Raw genomic sequence first — 24,376 nt, 5'->3', positions numbered from 1 at the left:
CTTTATGTGTCTGTGGTCTCAAACCCCACTAAACGTCACCGAAACGATGGCAGGTGCATGGAAAGACTCCCCAGTGCAGAGTCAGGAGCGAACTCGTCAGGAGCAGAACAGCATCTGCTGGTACATTAGGGAGGAGTGGTCATTCCTCACCTGATTTTGCTTTGTCCTCCTAGGTCTGTTTTCTCAGCTTCTTACCTTTTGTTTTCTTTAAGTAGATGATCACACAGAATGTGTTTTTTGGTTGAGCTCTACAAAATCGATGAAGTTCCCAAAAGTCCTATGCATTTCTTGAGAGCAGCATGAGAACTGAAGTGCTTTTTTTGTTTGTTTTTTAAACTCAGTAGGTTAAAGGGACATTGATTTGTGCTACCTGAAAATGGTTATTTATAATTTCAGTTTGTTTCGCCCTCTGAGGACATCATCCTTAAAAAGTTCTTTGTCATGGAAAGCTTAGCAAAGATTTAAATTTCAGCAAAAACAGAAACGAACCCTTGATTTTTCAGATGGTTGAGTTTTAGAAGCGCCGCTAAACGTCTCTAGACTCTAACTGACAGTCAGGAAATGCACAGTCAAGGTCTGGCTGACTTATGCATTTTGGAATCTCTGGTCCCTAGTGAAATGTTGAGAACTAAACAAGTTACCAAAAAATGGTTGTTGAAATAAATAAATAGCACAATTTTCTTGGGCAGATTAGGGACAACTATACAAGTGCCAAATGCTTCCAAAATTCCATTATACTAGTATAATATTACATATAACTCCCTTCCTGTCTTTTTAGGGAGTATATACTGAACATAATTTTAAATTGTCTTTCATGGCTCAGATGAACATTTTTAACTATAGCTATTGGTGATATGCTAAAGAGGTCACTGACCACGCAGGTGACCTAGGACCTGAGGCGGAGGAGAGATAGATTCCTTCTTTTTTTTTGAATTTTATTTTATTTTTGTACAGCAGGTCCTTATTAGTCATCCATTTTATACACATCAGTGTACACATGTCAATCCCAATCGCCCAATTCATCACACCACCACCCCCACTCCCACCGCTTTCCCCCCTTGGTGTCCATATGTTTCTTCTCTATATCTGTGTCTCAATTTCTGCCCTGCAAACCAGTTCATCTGTACCATTTTTCTAGGTTCCACATATATGCGTTAATATACGATATTTGTTTTTCTCTTTGTGGCTTACTTCACTCTGTATGGCAGACTCTAGGTCCATCCACATCTCTACAAATGACCCAATTTCGTTCCCTTTTATGGCTGAGTGATATTCCATTGTATATATGTATCATTTATCCATTCATCTGTTGTTAGACATTTAGGTTGTTTCCATGTCCTGGCTATTGTAAATAGAGCTGCAGTGAACATTGGGGTACATGTGTCCTTTTGAATTACGGTTTTCTCAGGGTATATGCCCAGTAGTGGGATTGCTGGGTCATATGGTAGCTCTATTTTTAGTTTTTTAAGGAACCTCCATACTGTTCTCCATAGTGGCTGTATCAACTTACATTCCCACCAACAGTGCAGGAGAGTTCCCTTTTCCCCACACCCTCTTCAGCATTTGTTGTTTGTAGATTTTCTGATGATGCCCACTCTAACTGGAGTGAGGTGATACCTCATTGTAGTTTTGATTTGCATTTCTCTAATAATGAGTGATGTTGAGCAGCTTTTCATGTGAGAGCTCCCTTCTTTAAGAGCCCCCCATGTCTCTTTGTGAAAAGAGGTTTCTAAGAGAATTCATCTGCTCAGCATCTATTGCAGACCTACTGTGTGCCTGACCTGTGCCAGAGGGAATATAGAGAGGAATAACTAGGACATGGTCGTGACCTTGGAAATCTGTCTGGTGAAGGAGACAGACACATAAACACGTAGGAGTGGAAGATGTGAGTGGCACAGTCATCCAGGCTCTGACAAAGCATAGGAGAGCTCACTGGCCTTCTATTTGTCTGCACACAGCGGCCTCTGCCTTCGGAGCCCTGGCATGTCCACACAGAGGCTGGCCTGCCCACCCGCAGTGCTGCAGAAACACCGGCACTGCTCAGGGCTCTCTGTGCAGGAGCTGCAGTGGGGCCATGAGCCTCTCCTGCTGCAGAGCTGCTGTTTCTTGGTTTCTGTCTGTATTCAGTCCTGCCTGCTTATCTTTGGTTTAGTTCCTAAGGAGAACTAAGCTGCCACAGTTTACCTCTCATCTCTCTTTCCATCTCTTCTTTCTAGTCTCTTTTGCCTCTGCCCCTTTTTTTGTAAAGTTCATCACCATCCCATTAAGTCATGATGATGGTAATGATAATGACAGTAACTATCATGTATTGATTTTTTTTTACTAATTGCCAGGGGCTGTGCTAAGCACTTTACATCTATCGCCTCATCTGCTCCCCTCAAAATTCATGCAGTCTTATCCCATCGTGTAGATGAGAACCCAAGGCCCTGTGAAGTCAATAACTTGCCCAAAGCCACACAACTCCTTTCCTTTACAAAATCACAAAATGCTGGAGGTAATCTTTGCATCTCTAGAATTTTTAGTGTGTGTGCGTGTGTATGTATGTTGTGTGTGTGTAAGAGAGGGAGACTGAGTCCTTCACCAACAAAGAGGTTTTATCTGTTTGCTTTCTCTACGTTTTGGGGCCACTTCCAGAAATTGAGCTGTTCTGGTAGGAACTTGAAGGTTCTAGCAGGCAGAATTTCAGATGGCCAAGGCTTTCCCCGAGGGACACTCATTTCAGTGAACAGCTCTCAGTCCAGCGGGCAAGTGATGGGTTTACTCAATCACTGGGTCATTGCTGACTTCCCCTCAGACCTGGGATTGTGTGGCCTGAGGCAGAGCACTGGGAGAAAGAAAGCACTGTTAGGCCAGACTTTGCAGCAGTCTCTGATGGATGAGTTCATTTGTTTCAGTAGGGAGGGGCAAAAAGGAGGAAAGGGGTTATTGTGAGAGGAAAGGGATGTACGTTTAGATTTGGAGAGAAACACTTTTTCTGGTGTTCACATCTTATCAAAGTGTTACTACATTGCTTCGTTAAAAGTTTTTATAATTCTGAGGATATTAAACATACACATACTCAAATATTAGCACCAAAATCCACAAATAAAATAGCAGCAGGCTTTTCTTGTTTTTATACAATTCTCACATTTGCTTCTAATGGTTAGTTTGGGTAATTTGTATCTTTTGTATCTGTTGGTCCTCTTTCTTTGTATCTACCACAGTAACCAGTTTAAGGCTGAGATACAAGTCTCTGCATTAAGTTTAGAGATTGAATTGAGTCAGAAATGTGGACTACAGTAGCCTTGTATAAAAGTTGAGACTTTGTAATTCAGTAAGGAAAACATCCCATGTCTTTTTCCAGTGTGTGCATCAGACAAAGATCAGTGGCATTCAACTCTTGTCCTTAGCACCACAAAAGTGACATCCAGATTTCCGAGGGATTAATCCAGCTGCAGTTCTGTTCTAGTTTATGTTGTTAAAGAGGATCAGCAACTCAAGACTGACATGACATCTGTTTCACTGTCCTCCTCCTCAGTAAACGAGGGTCTCTTACCCGAGGGTCTCTTTCCAAGGGTCTGCTAAGAGTAGCACATTTGCTGGATGTTACTCTATTTCTTGTTGCATAAAATAAAGCTGAGACAAGCACTAATTTAATTAGCTTGAAATATCCTATGACTTTGAAGAATATCTCTGATCCTTTTTTTTCCTTGCCATGTCCATTAGTCATTGGAATTTTATTTTACTTTATTATGTTTATGATCTGTTAGCCGTGTCTGAATACTGGCCTTTCAAAGGCAGGAATCGTTATCTGTTCTTCACAATGCATTTCAACACACAGGTCGCCCAGGATGTCCTTCATTGGCCGTTCAGGAAGGATCATGACTTATCTGCTTAGATTAGAATCAAATTGCACTTTTTTAAGTAACTCATACTTATTCTATTTACATGTTCTAGTCATTTCTTGATTTTTATTTTTTCCTTTCCAACTGTTTTCTCTCATTTTCTCCAGGGCCACATATGGGGGGGCAAACTGATTCTACCCAGTGCTCCTGAAAAGCCATGAGTCTGATAGGTAATGTCAGGCACCTGGCAGAGCAGAGCATGCACAGAACATTACCTTGCATTTTATAAGTGCTTTGTGCAGCACTTCATAATCTACCTAGATTTTCAAAACAATCCAAAAAAAGAAGGAAAACAACCGTTACTACTAGGATACTGTCAAGGAAATCACATGGATTTGTCCCAAGTGACATGGTGAACCAGCAGCACAGCTGTCAAAAGATCCTGGTCATGGGTGTCTTGGTATAGAAGTTTCCCCACTGACGCAGGTTGGCAGCTTCCTGCAAATCCCCTTGGTATTCTGAGTCTTGGAAGTGGAAAAAGAAGGAGAACTCAAAAAGTCCATGAATATCCACCACTGGCCTTGATCACAGAGGAGCAAATCCAGAAACGGCCTAATTCTTCAGCATAGGTTCACCCTGGTGTGGATGGGTGGCTTTAATCAAGATCTGGTATTTTCGTCTCTTGCCTTCACAGAAGTAGTGTCAGCCATGCGTGAACTGTATGAACACATATAGGTAATACAAGAATAGAGTTTTCAGCTACAGGGTAAAGGCACCAAACTCTTAAGTCCTTAGCTGAAGAACAATTATTCCACAAGCTTTTGCTATCCAGCTCTCTATAAGAAACATTTAAAAATTTTATTTTAATTTTTATCCATTAAAGGCAGAATAGAAAAGAGGAAATAAGAGAGCTAAGCCTTGTTCATTTTTTCACTTGATACGCAATTGAAATCAACACCCTTGGGCCAAAACATAATTGGTAATAATCTTTAGACCTCATAGGGCTTCCTGAAATATTTTGGAAAAAAAATTTGCAAGTATGTCCTAATTGGGTAAGTGCTGAAACAAAGTTTCTAAATAAACCGAGTCTAGGTGAGAAATGGCCTTTTTATATAAGTGGTAATTTCATCCTCAGCATCACTTGGACGTGAGTTCAGGTAGGTCATAGAATAAAAGGAAGAGGCTCAGAGAGAGGCAGCCCAGCCTTGGTACTGAGGCAGGCATGTAACCCCTGTGACCAGAGCTCAGCACCCTCACTCCCCTTCCAGTGCTCTTTCCATTTGTCACCTTGCCTCCTCGTCCTCATACCTCACTGCGGAAATCCAACAAAAATGTATCATCTTGCATAGGACTAACTATTGTTATGTTTCGGAGAGACACCTCTGTACAATTATTGTTTGTGGAAGTGAGAGTTTTCCCATAAAGAAAGCAGAAGCAGATGTTCCTGTTTCTTTGGCATTAATAGCATATTGTCAATTGTCATGCCACCAAATGAGTGTGATAAGAGGAATGAATATCTTCTGTGATGCCAGCAATTGCTGGGTAATAGGAAGGTTTGACTTTACCAGAGTATCCTCACGTCAAATGTGACATCTCTTTGTGTATTATCTTTAACATGCACAATGAAATGTGAAATGGTGTTAACAGTAGCCCAAGGATACCAAAGCTTCAAGATTAGAAATCACTTTCAGGCTGTCTTTCTTCTTCCCCCCAGTGGGCTGCTGTATTAACACTCATTACAGCGAAGCAGAACAGATGGGCAAGCAGACTGATTAGTTATTTATATATATATATTTTTCTTTGTGAAGCTTAGATGTTGGCTCTTTCTTCAATAAAAGAAAGGAATTTTTAGATGTTGCCTTGTCTTGATTTCCCTTTTTAATCAAAGGAAGAAAGGGGGTACTTTGCTCCTGATCTATTAATAATGTGCCGATTATCCTTTTCTTAATTGCTGACTTCATAGCTCTCTGTGTACCCATTGCAATCAGAATTCGATTTTCTCCAACCCTCCAAACTGCAGGTGGTATCTTCATGTTCTTTCTGCCCTAGGATTTCTTTATGGAGTTTATCACTTTTAATTCATTTTTCAGAAGTGTGTTTCTTGACAAGGAAACTGTCTACAGTATTTTTGGCTTTTCCATCCAAAATGAAAAAATAAATGATTAATTGGTGGAAAGTGAAATTGTCCATAATATTACATAAATAGAAATATTTTCCATAGCCTTTTTTAAGGTCAGATATTTCTTAAAACAGATTTTGCATATTTTATTCCTTCCCAATTTTATAAAAGTAGTTTTTTTGATGAAATTATGCTTCCAGTTCAAAAAGTTAAGGTAAAGAAAAAAGCCATCCACAATTCCACTTCTGGATATATATATTCAAAGGAAATGAAATTATTATCTTGAAGAGATATCTGCACTCCCATGTTCATTGCAGCATTATTCACAGTAGTCAAGGTATGGAAACAAGTGTCCTTCAGTGAATGAATGGATCAAGAAAATGTGAGGCACACACACACACACACACACACACACACACACAGAGGAATATTACTCAGCCTGATTATGAAAGAAATCCTGCCATTCCCAACTATATGGATTAACCTGGAAGGAATTAAGCTAAGTGAAATAAGCTAGACAGAGAATCTTATATGTAGAATCTTAAAAATAAAAAAGTCAAACTCATGGAAACACAGAGTAGAATTGTGGTCGCCAGAGGCTGGGGAGTGGGAAAAATAGGCAGAGGCTGGTAAAAGGGTACAAACTTTCAGTTATAAGATGAATAAGGTCTGAGGTATAACATGGTGACTATAGTTGATAACACCGTATTGTATAATTGAAAGTTGCTAAAAGAGTAGAACGTGGGTATACACCAAAAAAAAAAAAAAAAAAGCAAATATATGAAGTGATACATGTGTTAATTAACTTGGTGGGAATCCTTTCACAATGTATATAGTATATTGAATCATCCTGTTGAATATAGTATATTGCAGTTTTGTCAGTTATTCCTCAATAAAGCTGAAAAAAATAAAACTAAAATAAAAAGAAATCCATCTGCACTGCAAAAAAAAAGCCATCATAAATCCATAATCTTTTCTTATAAAAGGGAAAATGTATCACACATATATAACATGCATAAAAAAGTAATGGACTTACTTGTATACAGAAAAGAACTTCCTCATGTTATAATGTGAAGTGTCCTGGAACAATAATTCCCCTAAGGATATCTAAAATAGTACGCGAAGAGTCTTGAGGCATAGTGTAAGGAGAGGAGGGATAAACGTGCACAGTTAAAGGTTTTTTAGTCTTTTTGAAAAATTTTGAATTGGATTTACAGATTTGCTAATGTATTTTATCAAAGCAAGAAAATTATTCTATAAAGATGGCGCTATATGAGGTTAATGCATAGCATTATGAAGGGATTACAGCTTCTAATTTCATGATATAGGATAATATAGCCGTATAGCCACTTGGGGAGATTTTTACACAAAGCCGTGGGCTATTAATTGGAGCCCGTGTTTTTGAGGTGCCCAATGATCCTATCATATAGATTATTTAGTTTTAAAAAATCATCCTCAGTGGGACTTGATATTAGAAGATTCCATCAAACATCAAAGAAATGCTTCAGTTTAATTCTCACACTGTGATCTGTGACTTCAGAAATAGCATGCTGTTAATAACAATATGTGAGAACGAGACTCAGATCTTCTTGGTGCTTTCGGTCTCTGCATGCTCATTTGCACCCTCAGTTACCTCTCTAAGTGGGCTGGTTTCAGGGAGGTGAATGAATAGATGATGTGGGAGTTGGGAGAGAAAAGCTGAGCAAAACTAATGGAAAAATGGAAGCTAAAAAAATATGCTCGAATTTATGTGAAGGATGGATAGTAGAAACTGAAGGGAAACTTTCTTGAGCAGATGATGGTGGCAGTCATTAGGGGTACATTTCTGAAGGTCTCCTCAATTTGAGGTCTCAGTTGGACTGAGGTTAATTAAGGGAATTTTCAGTAGAAATGAAACCTTGACATTACATCAGGCTATAAAAGAGATGCAGTTCAGAAGTGTTTTAATGATGTTTATTCAGCTATCGTCGGATCTCAAACTCAACCTTTCTTGACATTCCCAATCTCGAGGCTGAATCAGGTGCCTGTGGGGTGAACTCCCCTGTCATCCTATATTTAACCGGCAGTTGCTGTACCACATTGTTGTGAAACTGGTCTTTCTCACGACCTCCTTTCTCTGAGTGTTCATATTCTGTGGGGATGGAGAGGGCACTCTATCTTGTCCTGTTTATCTCTATATACCCAGTGTCTGCCAAAAATGTGTCTGTCAGTTTAGTAGTTTTCAATAAATATCTGCTGATTAAATGAATGAATGAATGGACAATTGTTTATGTGCAGAATCCAAATGACATAGTAAAAAACTTTCCCCAGTGATCAATGGTTAATTTTGAGAGTTGGAGATCCTCTGCCTCTCAGGTAACTTCATAATTATCTCCTTCGAAATGGGCAAAATATTAAAATACATTTCTGTCAAAGTTGTAAAACTTGAAAACCTCACTCTTAAAATTAACTTACTGCTATAAAATACATAATGTGTGTGTTTCAAAAACAAAACCCGCACCTAATTGTGATTTGGAGAGAACTCACATTGAGTGATAGTGCTTTTTAAAAAATATAATTAAATGAAGACTTCTCAAGTCATCACTTGAATTGGATGTGTCTAATTAGAATCGTGTCTAATCTGCTTATTAACATGCCTCTCACTTCCATGCCTGAATAATAGAGAAGTCCTTTGAAAAGTTTTTTTTAATGTTTTATTTTTGTTAGCCTGCTGCAATGTGTTTGATTTTCATGTGATTTCAACTTTTTTTTTATTCAAGTAAGATTTGTTGCTACAAACAGAACTTTTAAAACAGAAGAGACAGTGCACAGCGCTTTTCAGGAATAGCAAAGATTAATTCACATCTTAGATTCTTACATTAACTTCTTGGGTAGATTGTGAGGCTGTCAGCGTGAAATAAGAATGAGGAACAGAAAAGGAAGAGGACTCCCAGAGAGGAGGGTTGTAAACTGTCTCTGGGATTCCTACTGTCCTTCTGGATTTTGCTAGGGTTTCCCACTCTCCTTCCTGTTTTTACTTTGTTCATTCTGAGGAGGCGGCAACAGACTGGGAGGGGAGGCGAGGTTTCCCCTCTCACTTCGGGTTGCTCTGCGGTGTACCGTGTACGTGTGAGGTTGTTTTCCCACATTCCTTTTTGAAAAGTAAGGAATTCATTCTGGGAGCCCACACCTGTCACCTTACGTGGTAATGCTGAAAGGGAACGAGGGAGATGGGCCAAGCAGCAGCAGCAACAACCCTTAGCGGCCACCTGCTTACAGAGGAGTCTTCTCCCTTCTGCCTTTAGAACTGATTCCTGTCTCCTGTCCTTCTTGTCTCATACTTCAGTGCTGTTTCTTTAAAAACCGTAGTAGGTCGACAGAGTGGATTTCAGCACTAATTTAATGTCTCTCAAAGTGTGCTCAAATTTGGATCAAATGGACTTCCTATGTCTTAGGAGGTTTTATAGTTTATCTTTATTAAGTTGGATAAAGTTAGCAAGGCCTCCTCCAGGGCCTTCACAAGCATCAGCAGTGCAGTCCTCTTCCGTGCCCCGCCCCGACCTTGACCCCTCTCAACACACACACACACACACACACACACACACACACACACACACACACACACACACACACACACACACACACACACACACACACAAACATCCGCCACGCGCTTCCAAGTTCCAGCGTCTTAGCTCGGGCAGTTCTTTACATCTGGATGATGGCACGGTCCTTTCAGCCTGGCAAGTTTCTACCAAACGTTAAGACCCTACAGAATATCACTTTTAATTCCTGCCTTTTCCCAATGATCATTTAATCTGCTTCTTTGAATTCTACATTGCCATAGATTCCTGTGAATCATTTATCGTGGCACTTAATACACTGTATTGTGTAGGTTAAAAAAAAAAAAAAGTCAGCACATCTCCCCGATCTGGCCCGGGAGCTCTATAGACCAATATGAGTAGACCATCAGTGGAAATACTGTAGCTTTAATGACATTGCTGCCAACTATCATCAGAATAGTTGTGTGTGTGTTTTCCATAGAGCTTTAAAAAGGGGAAAATGTGTTAACCTGAGGTTACCTAATAGTGTTGAGAAACTGTGATAAGCATTAACTAGGAAAAAAATCATCCTTGTTTGTAAAACTTTACCAACTAACCCTATACTTTCTGTTAATGATTTTATATAACCAGGGATAGAAACTAGTCTGGAGAATTATACAAAGACATGGCTAGTATTATAGCCATTGAGTTGATGTTGAAATTTGTATTTGCTTGGCTTGATTTAAGATCACTACCTGTGTTATCTAAGTTCATTTATTAGATTGATTTAGAATTATCTCTTAGTATTGGGCTAATTTGAAATTTTCCTTTTGCTGAGATTAGGTGGTTTAAATGATAGAGTTTCTATGTCCATAGGTGTTGTCAGTGCTCTAGGAAGGAGGGCTTAGGGGCACCAATTTTGCTGGAAGAGAAAACTTGCAGCTGCCTTTGGGTAGCACTGTTCTTGACACTGAGAAACATCAGTTGTTCCTAAAGCGGAGAGGCGAGTAGTGGAATACGGGTGCTGATGAAGATTAAGAGGGTGGCTTGGCAGCTTCTTTTGCTCTGCCATGGGTGTGAGGGGTAAGGGCCTGTGTTACAGTGGGATGGGTGGAGATGAAGGCATGGGTAGATGTTTCAAAGTAAACATCTACAAGACTGGAATGGCTTGATAAGGGTGATGAAAAAATAAAATAAATAAAAATGAGCAAGTTGAGCATGACAGACCTTGAGAATTTGGATAGTGACCTTGAGTGGGGCAGGGGAAGGTAAATTCACTCCGGTTAACTAGGGGATTATCTCCCTTGTGGTTTATCCATAAATGCTCTTGCAGCCTTTAGTAGAGGTCAAACAGAGGCATAAAGACTCTGAAACAGGTGGACGACCACCTCGTTTTCTTCCCTTCATATTCCTACATCTGCTCAGTCCTTAAAGCATTCAGCTAACTAAGCAGAAAATTGACAAAAAGTACATTTAAGTCCTTTCCCCCATCTCCTTCCTTCCCAAACAGTATCGCCTCAAGTAAAATAAAATATTGAATCATTTATGGAACCCACTGGAAATGCTAGCCCATGTTCCAACCCACCTCCTCCTGGCAAAATCTGAGGAGTTAGGAAGAGCTGGCCTGTGTGCAGGACGGGATGAGGAGGTTGGAGGACTTCTCCCAGCCTCTGGAACTCGATGGATCTCATCAATGTACTTTCCTCCCTCTGAAGCTTTTTGAGATTCCGGAACATTAGCAAACCTATATAGCCCATTAAGTTTGTGTGTGGCAAGTAGGAGTGCTCAAATATTTATTTGAATAAATAAATAGAAAATTTTTAGCTCCTCAAAAAGTTCAGCCACACCTAGAGTCTGTCATACAGAGTGAAGTAAGTAAGCAAGAGAAAAACAAATACTGTATGCTAACACATATATATGGAATCTAAAAAAAAAAAAAAAGGTTCTGAAGAAACTAGGGGCAGGACAGGAATAAAGATGCAGACATAGAGAATGGACTTGAGGACACGGGGAGGGAGAAGGGGAAGCTGGGATGAAGTGAGAGAGTGTCATGGACATATATACACTACCAAATGTAAAATAGGTAACTAGTGGGAAGCAGCCACATAGCACAGGGAGATCAGCTTGGTGCTTTGTGACCACCTAGAAGGGTGGGATAGGGAGGGTGGGAGGGAGAGAGATGCAAGAGGGAGGAGATATGGGGATATATGTATATGTATAGCTGATTCACTTTGTTATAAAGCAGAAACTAACACACCATTGTAAAGCAATTATACTCCAATAAAGACGTTAAAAAAAAAAGTCCAGCCACAGAACACTCTAAGACATAAATCACAGCAAGATCCTTTTTGACCCACCTCCTAGAGTAATGGAAATAAAATCAAAAATAAAGAAATGGGACCTAATGAAACAAAATCTTTTGTACAGCAAAGGAAACCATAAACAAGACAAAAAGACAACCCTCAGAATGGGAGAAAATATTTGCAAACAAAAGCAACTGACAAAGGATTAATCTCCAAAATATACAAGCAGCTCATGCAGCTCAATATCAAAAAAAACCCCAACCCAATCCAAAACTGGGCAGAAGACCTAAATAGACATTTCTCCAAAGTAGACATACAGATTGCCAACAAACACATGAAAAGATGCTCAACATCACTAATCATTAGAGAAATGCAAAGCAAGACTACAGTGAGGTATCACCTCACACCAGTCAGAATGGCCATCATCAAAAAGTCTACAAACAGTAAATGCTGGAGAGGGTGTGGAGAAAAGGGAACCCTCCTGCACTGTTGGTGGGAATGTAAATTGATACAGCCACTATGGAGAACAGTATGGAGGTTCCTTAAAAAACTACAAATAGAACTACCATACAACCCAGCAATCCCACTACTGGGCATATACCCTGAGAAAACCATAGTTCAAAAAGAGACATGTACCAAAATGTTCATTGCAGCTCTATTTACAATAGCCAGGACATGGAAGCAACCTAAGTGTCCATCGACAGATGAATGGATAAAGAAGATGTGGCACATATATACAATGGAATATTACTCAGCCATAAAAAGAAATGAAATGGAGGTATTTGTAATGAGGTGGATAGAGTTAGAGTCTGTCATACAGAGTGAAGTAAGTCAGAAAGAGAAAAACAAATACAGTATGCTAACACATATATATGGAATCTAAGGGGAAAAAAAAAAAAGGCCATGAAGAACCTAGTGGCAAGATGGGAATAAAGACACAGACCTACTAGAGGATATGGGGAGGGGGAGGGATGAGATGTGACAGGGTGAGAGAGTGTCATGGACATATATACACTACCAGATGTAAAATAGATAGCTAGTGGGAAGCAGCCGCATAGCACAGGGAGATCAGCTCGGTGCTTTGTGACCACCTAGAGGGGTGGGATGGGGAGGGTGGGAGGGAGGGAGATGCAAGAGGGAAGAGATATGGGAACATATGTATATGTATAACTGATTCACTTTGTTATAAAGCAGAACCTAACACACCATTGTAAAGCAATTATACTCCAATAAAGATGTTAAAAAAAAAAAAACAAAAAAAAAAAACTAAAAATAGAACTACCACATGACCCAGCAATCCCACTACTGGGCATATACCCTGAGAAAACCATAATTCAAAAAGATACATGGGGCTTCCCTGGTGGCACAGTGGTTAAGAATCCGCCTGCCAATGCAGGGGACATAGGTTCGAGCCCCGGTCCGGGAAGATCCCACATGCTGTGGAGCAACCAAGCCCATGCACCATAACTACTTAGCCTGCGCTCTAGAGCCTGCAAGCCACAACTACTGAGCCTGCGTGCCACAACAACTGAAGCCTGCATGCCTAGAACCCGTGCTCCGCAACAAGAGAAGCCACCACGATGAGAAGTCCATACGCTGCAACAAAGAGTAGCTCCTGCTCGGTGCAACTAGAGACAGCCCGTGCACAGCAACGAAGACCCAATGCAGCCAAAAGTAAAATAAATTTATATAAAACAAACAAACAAGTAAAAAAAAAAAATACATGTACCACAATCTTCATTGCAACACTATTTACAATAGCCAGGACATGGAAGCAACTTAAATGTCCATCGACAGATGAATGGATAAAGAAGATGTGGCACATACATACAATGGAATATTACTCAGCCATAAAAATGAACGAGATTGAGTTATTTGTAATGAGGTGGATGAACCTAGAGTCTGTCATACAGAGTGAAGTAAGTCAGAAAGAGAAAAACAAATACCGTATGCTAACACACATATGGAATCTAAAAAAAACTGTACTAATGAACTTAGGGGCAGGACAGGAATAAAGATGCAGACATAGAGAATGGACTTGAGGACACGGGGAGTGGGAAGGTTAAGCTGGGACGAAGTGAGAGAGTGGCATGGACATATATACACTACCGAATGTAAAATCGATAGCTAGTGGGAAGCAGCCGCATACTACAGGGAGATCAGTTTGGTGCTTTGTGACCACCTAGAGAGGTGGGATAGGGAGGGTGGGAGGGAGGCTCAAGATGGAGGGGATATGGGGATATGTGTATATATATATAGCTGATTCACTTTGTCATACAGCAGAAACTAACACAACATTGTAAAGCAATTATATTCCAATAAAGATTAAAAAAAAAAAAAAGTCCAGCCACGTGTTGTGCAGGGCACAGGCTTTCTGACCTTGCTTTTCAGGCGGGGGTCAGATGAGAATGACCCATGCTGCATTTCCTTCTTCAGCGCCTGGTCGCACCCCAGTCCAGTGGGGTCAGGCGGGAATCACCACGGAGACTGAGACACTGGCTTCGTGTCCCACATTCTGATCTAGCGCTCTCTTCTTGCAGGTGCGCACATTTTGACCGACTCAGCAAGAAGGTGGATTTTCCTTGTGTCTAAAGAGAAAAAAATGTCCCCGTGTCTGTAGAGATGCTTTGCAGTTCAGCCCGGCTGAAGCTGACCGAATGAGACTATGGGCTGTGCCTCTGCGAAGCATGTTGCCACTGTTCAAAATGAAGAGGAAGCCCAGAAAGGGAAGAACTACCAGAATGGAGACGTGTTTGGTGGTAAGTGCCGTTGAATTTCATCCTTGACCCCTCCATCCAGGCCTTTCACGTGAACAATTGCAGTGTTCCTGTGTTCTGTTTGCTGAGGGGCGGGGCGGGGTGCAGGGGTGACGGGGGTGTGTGGGTAGAGGGCTGATGAGAGATGATAAAAATCAAGGCAGATCTTTTACATTGGACAGTTTTCATCATAATTTATACCTAGAAGACTTTGAGGAGGATCATGGAGATTTTATGCAGAGCTCACATTTAAATCAAGCTTTGAAGAACTAGTAGGACATAAACAGGTGCACGGGACAGCGGCCACAGGGTGTCCCGGTCCAGAACTGTAGGACTGAACACATGGAGGTCCAAAAGCGGGCGAGGATTTATAATGGAGGGAATGACGTGTTTTTTGGAGTTTATTATAAGTTTATAAGGAATTACTCTTTCTGTGAATTAGAAATTCTCGGTTTCAAAAACACAATTACAGTGAACTTAGAAATCGTCTTTTAACCATTCTGTGATGATTCATAGCGACTTGAGACTATCTAGCGCAGAGGTCACAAACTGCCAACCCACGGCCACATCTGGTTTGCAAATATATTTTCTTTGGCCCCCAGAGAATTTTAAAATAAAAAAGCAAGGCGACCTTTAAAAATCAGGATGTTTCACACAAAACCCCAAATTTCTTGAGAAGGTCTGACAACACTGATTTTCCATTTCCTGAGGCAACAGTTGCTGGAATGGGGTAGCAGTTGCCGGTTCAGTCAGAGTATGGCCTCCGGTAAACGGGCTGAGCCCTCCCCGTGAACGCACATCAGGCCCAGTTCGCTCACTGACGTTCCATGCCTGGCCACTTACAGCCTTTTGAGTTTGCCTAATCTTGAGTTTGTCCTTTGGAAGATCAATGATTACCCTGATGCAGGGTGGCTATGGGTTTGTACAAAATTCCAGCTAGTCCAGGCAGATGAAGCAGTTTTTGCTAATTATTTTAACAATAATACCCAAGACTTGACATTTTCATGGTACTTTTATTCATAAAAGCACCTCTGCATCTCTTATTCGATAAAGAACCTCATTGCAATGATGTTTACATGTAAACAACTCAAGTTGCACTATTCAGTCTCTGTCAAGGAATTCCACTGCGTTTCAACCTCTAGCTTTTGGTCCGTTGCAATGGTTGTTTCAGTCCCCTGGGCAAGAATTGGGAACAATGTGGAAGGGGTAATGCTCTGTTACAAGTGGGCTCATGTATATGGAGGGAGGAAGATTTCATTTTGGTTTGTTTTAAGGAGATGTATTTGTTGCCTGGAACAAATTTGCTTCTAGTGGTCACTACCGATAGAAACAAGAACTGTGGAGAAGAGTGACATGAGCGTCTTAATAAAGTAGAATCCAGCTCTTTGAAACCACACCTTCTGGGAAGACAGCTAATGGGAACTAGAGTCATTACTGTTACTCTCAAACACTTAACTTTTAAGAGGAAATAATCTAGTATCAGGAATTTGTTTAAATTAACTTCTATGTGAGGTTCTGTGTCATTGTCATTTTTGTAATTAGAGCTACCACTTACGGAGCCTTCACCATATGTCAGACTCTGAGAAGCATTTACATTCATTTTCATGTTGAATTTTCACAACAATCCTGTGAAATCTGTGCCATCTTAATTTTACAGATTTGGAAGCTGGGGCACAGTGTGACTAACTGGTCAAAAGTTACTCAGCTACTAAGTGATAGAATCAGATGTCTCAGACTCCAAAGTCCACATTTCTTTCTCAATGTCATTTCCTGCTGTCTCCCATCCGTCACTCATTCTTTAATGCGAAAAAGTATTGACTGGCCGGTACACGATGTGTCAGACCATTTGCTAAATGCCATGGAGGATACAGAGATAAACCTTGCTTTCTAGGACTTCGTAAGAGGATGAAGAAGTGTTATGAGGCAGAATAAGCCAAATACCAGAAAAGGAAAAGACATACACATCATGATAAGAGTCAGAGGGTTGAGAGACTGCCTTAAAAGGTGGGATCAGAGCAGATTTCTTATAGAGGTGACAGCTGACCCTGGCCCTAAAGGACTGGAGAATCTAAACCTGTCGGATGAAGGGTGTAGGAAGGAACTAGATGAGGAAAGGCTAGACGTGATGTGACCCACATTCAAGAATTACAAGTAATCCAGTTCGAATGGAATATAAAATATACGTGAGAGGGAATTGGGTACGAAACTAAGTTAGGGTTAAATTATGGAGAATGTGGAATACCAGATTACAATCTGTAGAAAGGTAACCTTAGATTTGTAAGAGCAAAAATTTGGTGATATTCAGTATATTGTATTAATATTTTGCTTGGCAATGAGGCCATCTAACCATTCATTTGCTAATATGGTTACAACTTTTATAGCTAAGAAGACTTTCTGCTGTTCTAAAGTACCATGAGTAGTTTGCAAATGTTAGCATCTAATAAAGGAGCCTTGTATGAGTCAACTATTGCTGGGTAATAGACAGCCTCAAGATCTTAGTGGCATTCAGCAATAATCATGTCTTTCTTGATCACGAGTTGCTTGGTCAGCTGGAGTGGCTCTGCTCCATGTCTCTCTCAGCTCCCTCCTGGGACCAGTGAGCCAAGGGGGGGGTATGCTCTTCTTTTGCAAAAGGGTAAAAAGTACAAGTGATACACATGATGCCTCTTAAGCTTAGGCTTAGACCGGGCACACTGTCACTTGCACCCACGTTTTACTAGCCGAATCAAGTCACGTGAACAGGCTCAAAGACAAGGGGCAGAGAAGTCCATCTGACCACGGCACATTCATGGCAAGGGTATGGATGTAGAGAAGGGTCAAGAATTGGGGCTAATAATTCAATCTACCCCATGCCTGCCCATTCATTACTGTCTGTGTGGCTCCGTGCCATAAAGTACACTCAAGGCCTCTGCCAGCTTCTCTTCACCCTGCTGGTACTCACACTGAAGTTTCATTCACTCCAGCATTCGTCATCTTGTTACTCTTTCTTACATCAGCATTTGCAGGTTTGTGGCACTGTGTTACATAAAGCAGGAATACAGGGAGGGAGAGAGCTTCATGTACCAGTCAAGGGAGAGTTCTCCTAGCCCTACAGGGTTCTGGGAGTAGAATTGTCAGAATCCATTGTGAACATCAGTACCAGTATCCTAGATGTTACTGAATGCTAGAGTTTGAATATGACAAGAGAAGGTCCTGTCTGTTTCTCCACTTGAATTAGTTTGCAAGCAGAAGTCTACAAAATCCCAATAGAATCACAGATGGTCACAGATGAATGGTAGATCTGGCTCACTTTTAGCCATATGATATCTTTTGTCACCCATTGTTTCAGTGATCTATTATCACATAGCAAAAGACTCCAAACTTAGCAGCACTGATTTATTATTTTTCCCAATTCTGTGGGGTGACTAGGGTTCATCTGCTGTTTTTTTTTTTTTTTTTTTTTTTTGCCTGGGCTCAGCCATGCAGCTGCATTCAGCTGGGAGCTCAGCTGGGCTCAACTGACCATGATGGCTTCAGACCTCTCTTTCCATCTGGGTAGTCAAATTTTCATGTGACAGCTAGCTTCCAAGAGAGGAAGTAGAAGCTTCCAGGCCTCTTAAGACCTGGGTTTGAAAGTACAAGAATGTTGTTTGTGCCGTGTTCTGTTGAGCAAAGCAAGTCACAAGACCAGCCCAGAGTCAGGGGAGCACAAAGGCTCTCCATCTGTTGAGTGTGTGCCTATAGGGAGGGGAAGACCTGTTGGGAGCTGTCCTTGGAGATGGGTTACCACACCCATTGACAGAGGCAATGAGAACTCATGACTGGACTGTATTCCAACCTGGACAGTTGTATGCTGCTTTCTAAATCACGCCTCTCTTTTCCACCGAATAAAATGGCCTCATTCACTTTTTAAAAGCTTAATGCTTGAAAGATGTTATTACCACATGTTGTTGAAGAGTTGACCAAGTCTGTGAAAGGTAGCATATTCGGCGACAGCTCTGAAGTATATGTCTGTGAGTGTGTGTACACACACACATTTGATCCTTTTCCTAAAAGTGTTAATTTAATTTCATAGCTTCTAAGGACGTGCTGGGGAGCGTTAATAAGCAGTGTGTTTTTACAAATAGTAGTTTCCATTTATATGAAGCATTTTGGTCTCTGTGATATTTTGGTTATTTACGAGATGATGCCGAAAGCTCAGCTTCCCTGTACACCGGTGCTGAGTTGAATCTAAGAGACATATTTTTGGGTGAAGTAGAAAAGGATAGCTTTATTACTTTGCCAGGCAAAGGGGGACACAGCGGGCTCCTGCCTCGAAAAACTATGTGTCCCCACTTGGAGAGGATAGTGAGAAGTTTTATTGGAATGGTTCAAAGAGGGCATGATGAGCTTGTGGACATTCTTCTGATGGGTTGGTGGTGAGGTAAGTAGGAGTCAACATCATCAACCTTCAGGTTCCAACTGGTCTGGGGTCTACATGCTTGTGGGTAACGTACCGTCATTAACTTCTCCCACCTGGAAGGGGTTTCAGTATCTGCAAAACAGCTCAAAGATATTGTTGTTTGTATCCTTTGATGGGGAACCAGGACCTTGCCCCAAGGCTGCACTGTTGTTTCTCTTGACTGTTTGTTTCTCCCTGATCTCGCATCCCCTCCCATCCCTAATTAACAACTGCTTGAGTCTGCCCACTGGGACTCAGGGAAGGTCATGGAGGCTGAATGAAAGCTCCTTCCTGTAATCAAAGAAATGGGGGACACAGAAAGGCTTTGTGCCCAGGAGCCCCAGCCCAGGGCCCTGCTCGGTATCAGAGACCCACCACTCCAAATGCGTGGGACAGAATTGCTATAGAATATTCCACCATTGAGGATTAACTGACAGATGGGCATTTGACTCCTAGATTTCATAGACTTCAGGAGATCATTGACAAGGAACTTTATCCCTGACGTTCACCTGTAGACGTTCTTTCACTTGAAGTATAGAAGCATAAAAAGTTTCAGATCTAAAGTTGTGTCTCATTTCTGTGGCCCTTTCAGAAGTAAAAGCCGGGCCAGAAAGCTCCATCTCCAGATTGGAATTTTCTTTCCCTCAGTGGTTAGGGCAGATGTGAAAAGTGATCAGCAGATCTGCTGAGGTCATTCAGAGGACAACTGAGCAGATTGCCAAGACCAGCTTGCATAAAGTAAGTGACCAAGTTATCAGGAACTAGTAAGGCAAGTTCGAAGAAAAGCCAGGTGCTTATTGGATTTCTTTCAACCATCATTCACTTAGACTATTAAAGTAGGTGCACAGAACAGATTCAGGTCTTATTAGGGAAATTTTCATATCAAACCTGAGATCATTATCTCTTCTGCAGCCCATCCCCAAGGGGGGAAACTCTTCAGTTATATTGACTTTCCTATTTGCGTGAAGGTCACCATCATTCTTCCAGTAATGTAGGCTTTAATCTTGCAAAGGCTTTAAACTTGAGGCCTTTGTCTCTTCCAGTTCCCTGTGAATCTCACTCTCCTAGCATCGCTTTTCCTACCACCAGCATAGTTTAGGTTGTTATAGTGCATAACCCAGAATAACGCAGTGTCCTCTGAACTGATGCTCCATTAGCCCTCTTTGTTGTTTGTTTGCTTCTTTGCTTTTGTTTTTAACTCTCAATTTTTTTGCACCCTTGCAGATGGTAGCAAGTTTTTCTAAAGTGCTCCTCTGTCCGTGTTAATTCTCCTGCACTCAGTTCTTAGACAGTCAAATCCTAAATCCTTAATGAACATTCAAGACCTCTGACGATGGCTCTTACCCTCTTACCCACCTTGGCAGCCTTGTTTCATACTCTGTCCCTCATGTTTCCCTGTTCTTCAGCCAGAGGGACAGCTCACCCTGTGACCACTTTGCACGCCTGTGTCCTCCAGGTCCAATACACTGTGACCTCTGCTTGGCATGGGCCCTTTCTCCTGCTTTCATCTCTTTAAATCCTGCTCTTTTTCCAAACTTGCATAAAGCTTTCCTAATACCTTCAGAAAGAATCTCTTTCCTGCCATCCCAGAGTACATTTTTACATACTTATGTATTTGGTTTATTTGCTTATATGTTTAATCTCATTATTTGTGTGTGTGTGTGTCCTCTGTCTTATGAGCTGCAAAAAGCCCCTGGAGGAAGGGACTGTTCGACCTTGAGAGGAGGCAGGCTTCCAGGAGCCAGGGCCTGACCATGCCAACTCCCCTATGATGAGGTGGCCTTGACTGACTAAGGACCAAGACGGTCCTCTTTTTTTTTTAATTTCCCTCCATCTTTTTTTTTTTAGAACATTTTTTTTTTTATTTTATTTGTTTATTTATTTTTGGCTGCGTTGAGTCTTCGTTTCTGTGCAAGGGCTTTCTCTAGTTGCGGCAAGCGGGGGCCACTCTTCATCGCGGTGCGCGGGCCTCTTCACTATCACGGCCTCTCTTGTTGCGGAGCACAGGCTCCAGACGCGCAGGCTCAGTAGTTGTGGCTCACGGGCCTAGTCGCTCCGCGGCATGTGGGATCTTCCCAGACCAGGGCTCGAACCCGTGTCCCCTGCATTAGCAGGCAGATTCTCAACCACTGCGCCACCAGGGAAGCCCCAAGACGGTCCTCTTGTTTGTACGTGTTCCCTTAAGTGGAAGTGCTTAGATTATTAGAGTAAATTCTTCTGGAATGATGGTGTATAAAAGAGGAGCGGTAAAGCAAGAATTTGGCTGCTTTCTTTCACTTGGGCTCTATATTGCTGTGTGGCTTCAGTTCTGATCTGGTCCTTGGCTACATAAATTGAGAACATGTAACAGGTTGTGTGTGTGTGTGTGTGTGTGTGTGTGTGTGTGTGTGTGTGTGTGATGGTGTTATGCCAATCTGTTACCCATCTAAAATACTATAGGAAAAAACAAATACTATAGGGACCAACTTCACAGGTTATGGTGAAGAGTAAATGAGAAAATAGATTTATACAGAAATTCAAAGCAGTTGGAAGCAAAGTAATAATTGACTGTTTCTTCCTGTAATAATTTCTGGTTGTGTAAAGTGAAGATTAATTAAAGATGAATTAATCTGTGTTTGTGTTTGTGAGATAGTAGCAGAGAGTATAATGTTTAACTCTGTGCCATCTAGTACAGTAGCCACTGGCCACGTGTGACTCTTAAGCACGTGAAATAAGGCTAATCCTAATTGAGATGTGCTGTAAGTGTGTATTACACATGCGATTTTGAGGACTTACTATGATAAAAAGTATAAAATAGCTCAATAATTTTCTATTGATTACATGTTGAAAGGATAAAATTTTGGATATATTGAGTTAAATAAAATATATTATCAAAATTAATTTCCCTAGTTTCTTTTTACTTATTTAATGTCGCTGCTGGAAATGTTTCAAGTACTTACATAACTCACATTACATTTCTATTGGATAGTGCTTAGTTTAAGTCACTAGAAGGTAGTGTTGGTGTTGACAGTTTCCTTCCCTTTCAAGTTTCAGTTTTGGAGTTTACTTATTATTGAATTGAAGAGGAAGGGGGTTCGGCTGAGGCAGCAGCCCTCATTTTCTGCTTTGGCTCTCCAGGTGGGAGGTGCATGCAGGTGGAGAGCACAGGACAACGAGTGAGACAGAGATTGGGAGCCAGCCTGGCAGAGGAGGTAGAGCAGACTCTAACTTGCTCACCTCTCAATGCTAATTAGTGGAAGTCTTTAGCTGCCTCCCCTGTAGCTTTCCTGCTGGCCTCCAGAAGCTTCTTTTGACTTCTGAAGTTATTTCCCAAAGGTCAGAGGGGACATCTTCCCCTCCCCCCCCCTTTTTTTTTCAGTGAGTTGGTAAAGAACCTTAAAAGAGAAGTGTTTGATGGGTGTGTGATAGAGCTGGGTCACAGTCATAAAAGCTGAAAAATATTGAAGTCAAGATGAGTGAGGAACCTGGCCCTGGGTTTAGTCTTTGAAGATTCCACAAGGTCTTGAGCTGAGCCTCAGAAAGGTCTTAAAGGCTTTTAGTGCACGTGGGGCTAATGAAATGATAGAAGTCAGCCCACCTTGGCCCTGAGTTTCCATCTCACACTTCCGAAGGGAAAGTGCTTAGGCCAGTGTCTGACTCAGAGAAGGTCTCCCAGTATCTTAGTTTCATTTTCTGCTTTTAGATCGTTCCTGGGCCATTCTGGTAGGTGCTTATCACTTTGACGGGAAAGAAGAGACAGGCCCAAACCGTGAGCATGTAAGGCAGTGATTGTGAGTTTCCTCCTACCAGCTGGGTTTCTTCCAGCTTCCCCACTTCCTGTGTTGTCTTTGACAAAGAACCTCATCAGTGCCTGAGTTTCCTTGTCTACAGTATAGAGATAATAATGGTATCCACCACTCAGAGTTGTGTGGAGGATCAAACCACGGAAAGCACTTAGAAAGATGCCAGGTGTAATTAGCAGTTGAGCATGAGTTGTAAATAGGAGTAGACTGGCCCAGCCTCTTTGGCCCCTTGCCCACCTCAAAACAGACCGCACTGAAATGCCACGTGATGCAGAATTTAATCTAGCTGAGGTAGAGTCAGTCTGAATTTCTGTTTGGAAAAATGTTCTATGACAGAAAGTCTCGAAATGCGCTATACTTTCTATATTTAAAGAAAGAAAAATCCAAGTGCTGTTTTTCCTTCCCTTGCCAACGGTACCATGAGCCTGTTCTTTTAATATTATATACAGAGGTAAGCCGAAAAGTAGGACCATCTGTCACTTATTGCTACAAGGCAGCCTGACTGCAAGATGAGGGACCCTCCGAGTTCTCAGATGCCATCGACGGGGACGTGCTGGCAGGGCCCTCGGTGGTGTCACTTCAGTTTTATGTCTTGAGGGTTTCCTTCAACTGCTCCCTTGCCCCTCTAGGTGCCTGGTCTTCTCTGTAGCTGCCTGGAACCCTTCCTCAGAAAATGAGACTGAATTTGGCCCTGGAGAAGGCAGCAGAGATGCTGCTGGGTGGCTCCCGGTGTCCTGGTACCATCCAGCGGAAGGCACAGAGGACTGGAGCTGTGGGCAAGGCTTGTTCTCTGCTGGGGGAAGTTCTAAAAAAGTGACTCAGCTGCAAGAGAGAGGGTGGGAGGGTTTCTGTACCCATAGCACTTCTCCTCAGAGTTATTTTCTCATGAATGACGTCAAAGAATTCAGAAATTCAAAACAATGTCCTCTTCCTGGAATCCTGGCTGATGCGGCAGAAAGGGCCTGTTTTGCCATCAGCACCTGCCAGGTAGCCCTTACCTAGCAGCACCTACCTGGTAGCAACCACCTGCAGTGCACACCTGGCCATACCTGTCTGGTGCTTAGACCTCATTTAGGCCCCAGCTCTCTACAGAGAAGCGCACTACCTACCTTCTGCACCTGGAGCCTTAAATGTGGCTGTTTCCTTTGCCCCTGAATTGTTAGTTGGCATCAAAAGCACAGACTCACACTTTACAGTTTATAAGGCCTTTTCACGAGCAGTTACAATCCCCACTTGATACAAAAGGAAACTGAAGAGCCCCGCCAGTTCACTTAACTAAAAAAGTGGGACTGTGCCTAGAATTAAGGATGCAGACTCTTGACGAAGGGTGATTCCACTCTCAGGAATAAGATATCTGTCTTTGTCATTAAATCCGAACCCACTGCCAATGCAGGGGACACGGGTTCGAGCCCTGGTCCGGGAAGATCCCCCATGCCGTGGAGCAGCTAAGCCCGTGCAGCACAACTACTGAGCTTGAGCTCTAGAGCCCGTGAGCCACAACTACTGAAGCCCGCACGCCTAGACAACTAGAGAAAGCCCACGCACAGCAACAAAGACCCAAGGCAGCCAAAAATAATAAAAAAACAAAACAAAACAAATAATCCAAACCCACTTTTGCTCAGGAGTCTTTACGAAGCAGTTGTTAACTGGC

At 41.8% G+C, this 24,376-nt stretch overlaps 1 protein-coding gene across 1 annotated transcript in view; it reads left to right on the top strand.

Annotated features, from left to right (window-relative positions):
• The window catches only part of LOC309666363 (uncharacterized protein C1orf21), a 225,482-nt gene that overhangs the window by 67,062 nt on the left and 134,044 nt on the right, over positions 1-24,376 (top strand). The window contains exon 2 of the mRNA XM_082473754.1: positions 14,308-14,526. Within this exon, the coding sequence (XP_082329880.1) occupies positions 14,433-14,526 (94 nt within the window). The 5' untranslated portion in view covers positions 14,308-14,432. The remainder of the gene's footprint in view (positions 1-14,307; positions 14,527-24,376) is intronic.

Source organism: Balaenoptera physalus, assembly GCF_965194825.1.
Source record: "Balaenoptera physalus genome assembly, chromosome: 1".
NCBI lineage: Eukaryota > Metazoa > Chordata > Mammalia > Artiodactyla > Balaenopteridae > Balaenoptera > Balaenoptera physalus.
The sequence above is the reverse complement of the archived record's forward strand: the minus strand, read 5'-3'. Positions and strand labels throughout refer to the sequence as shown.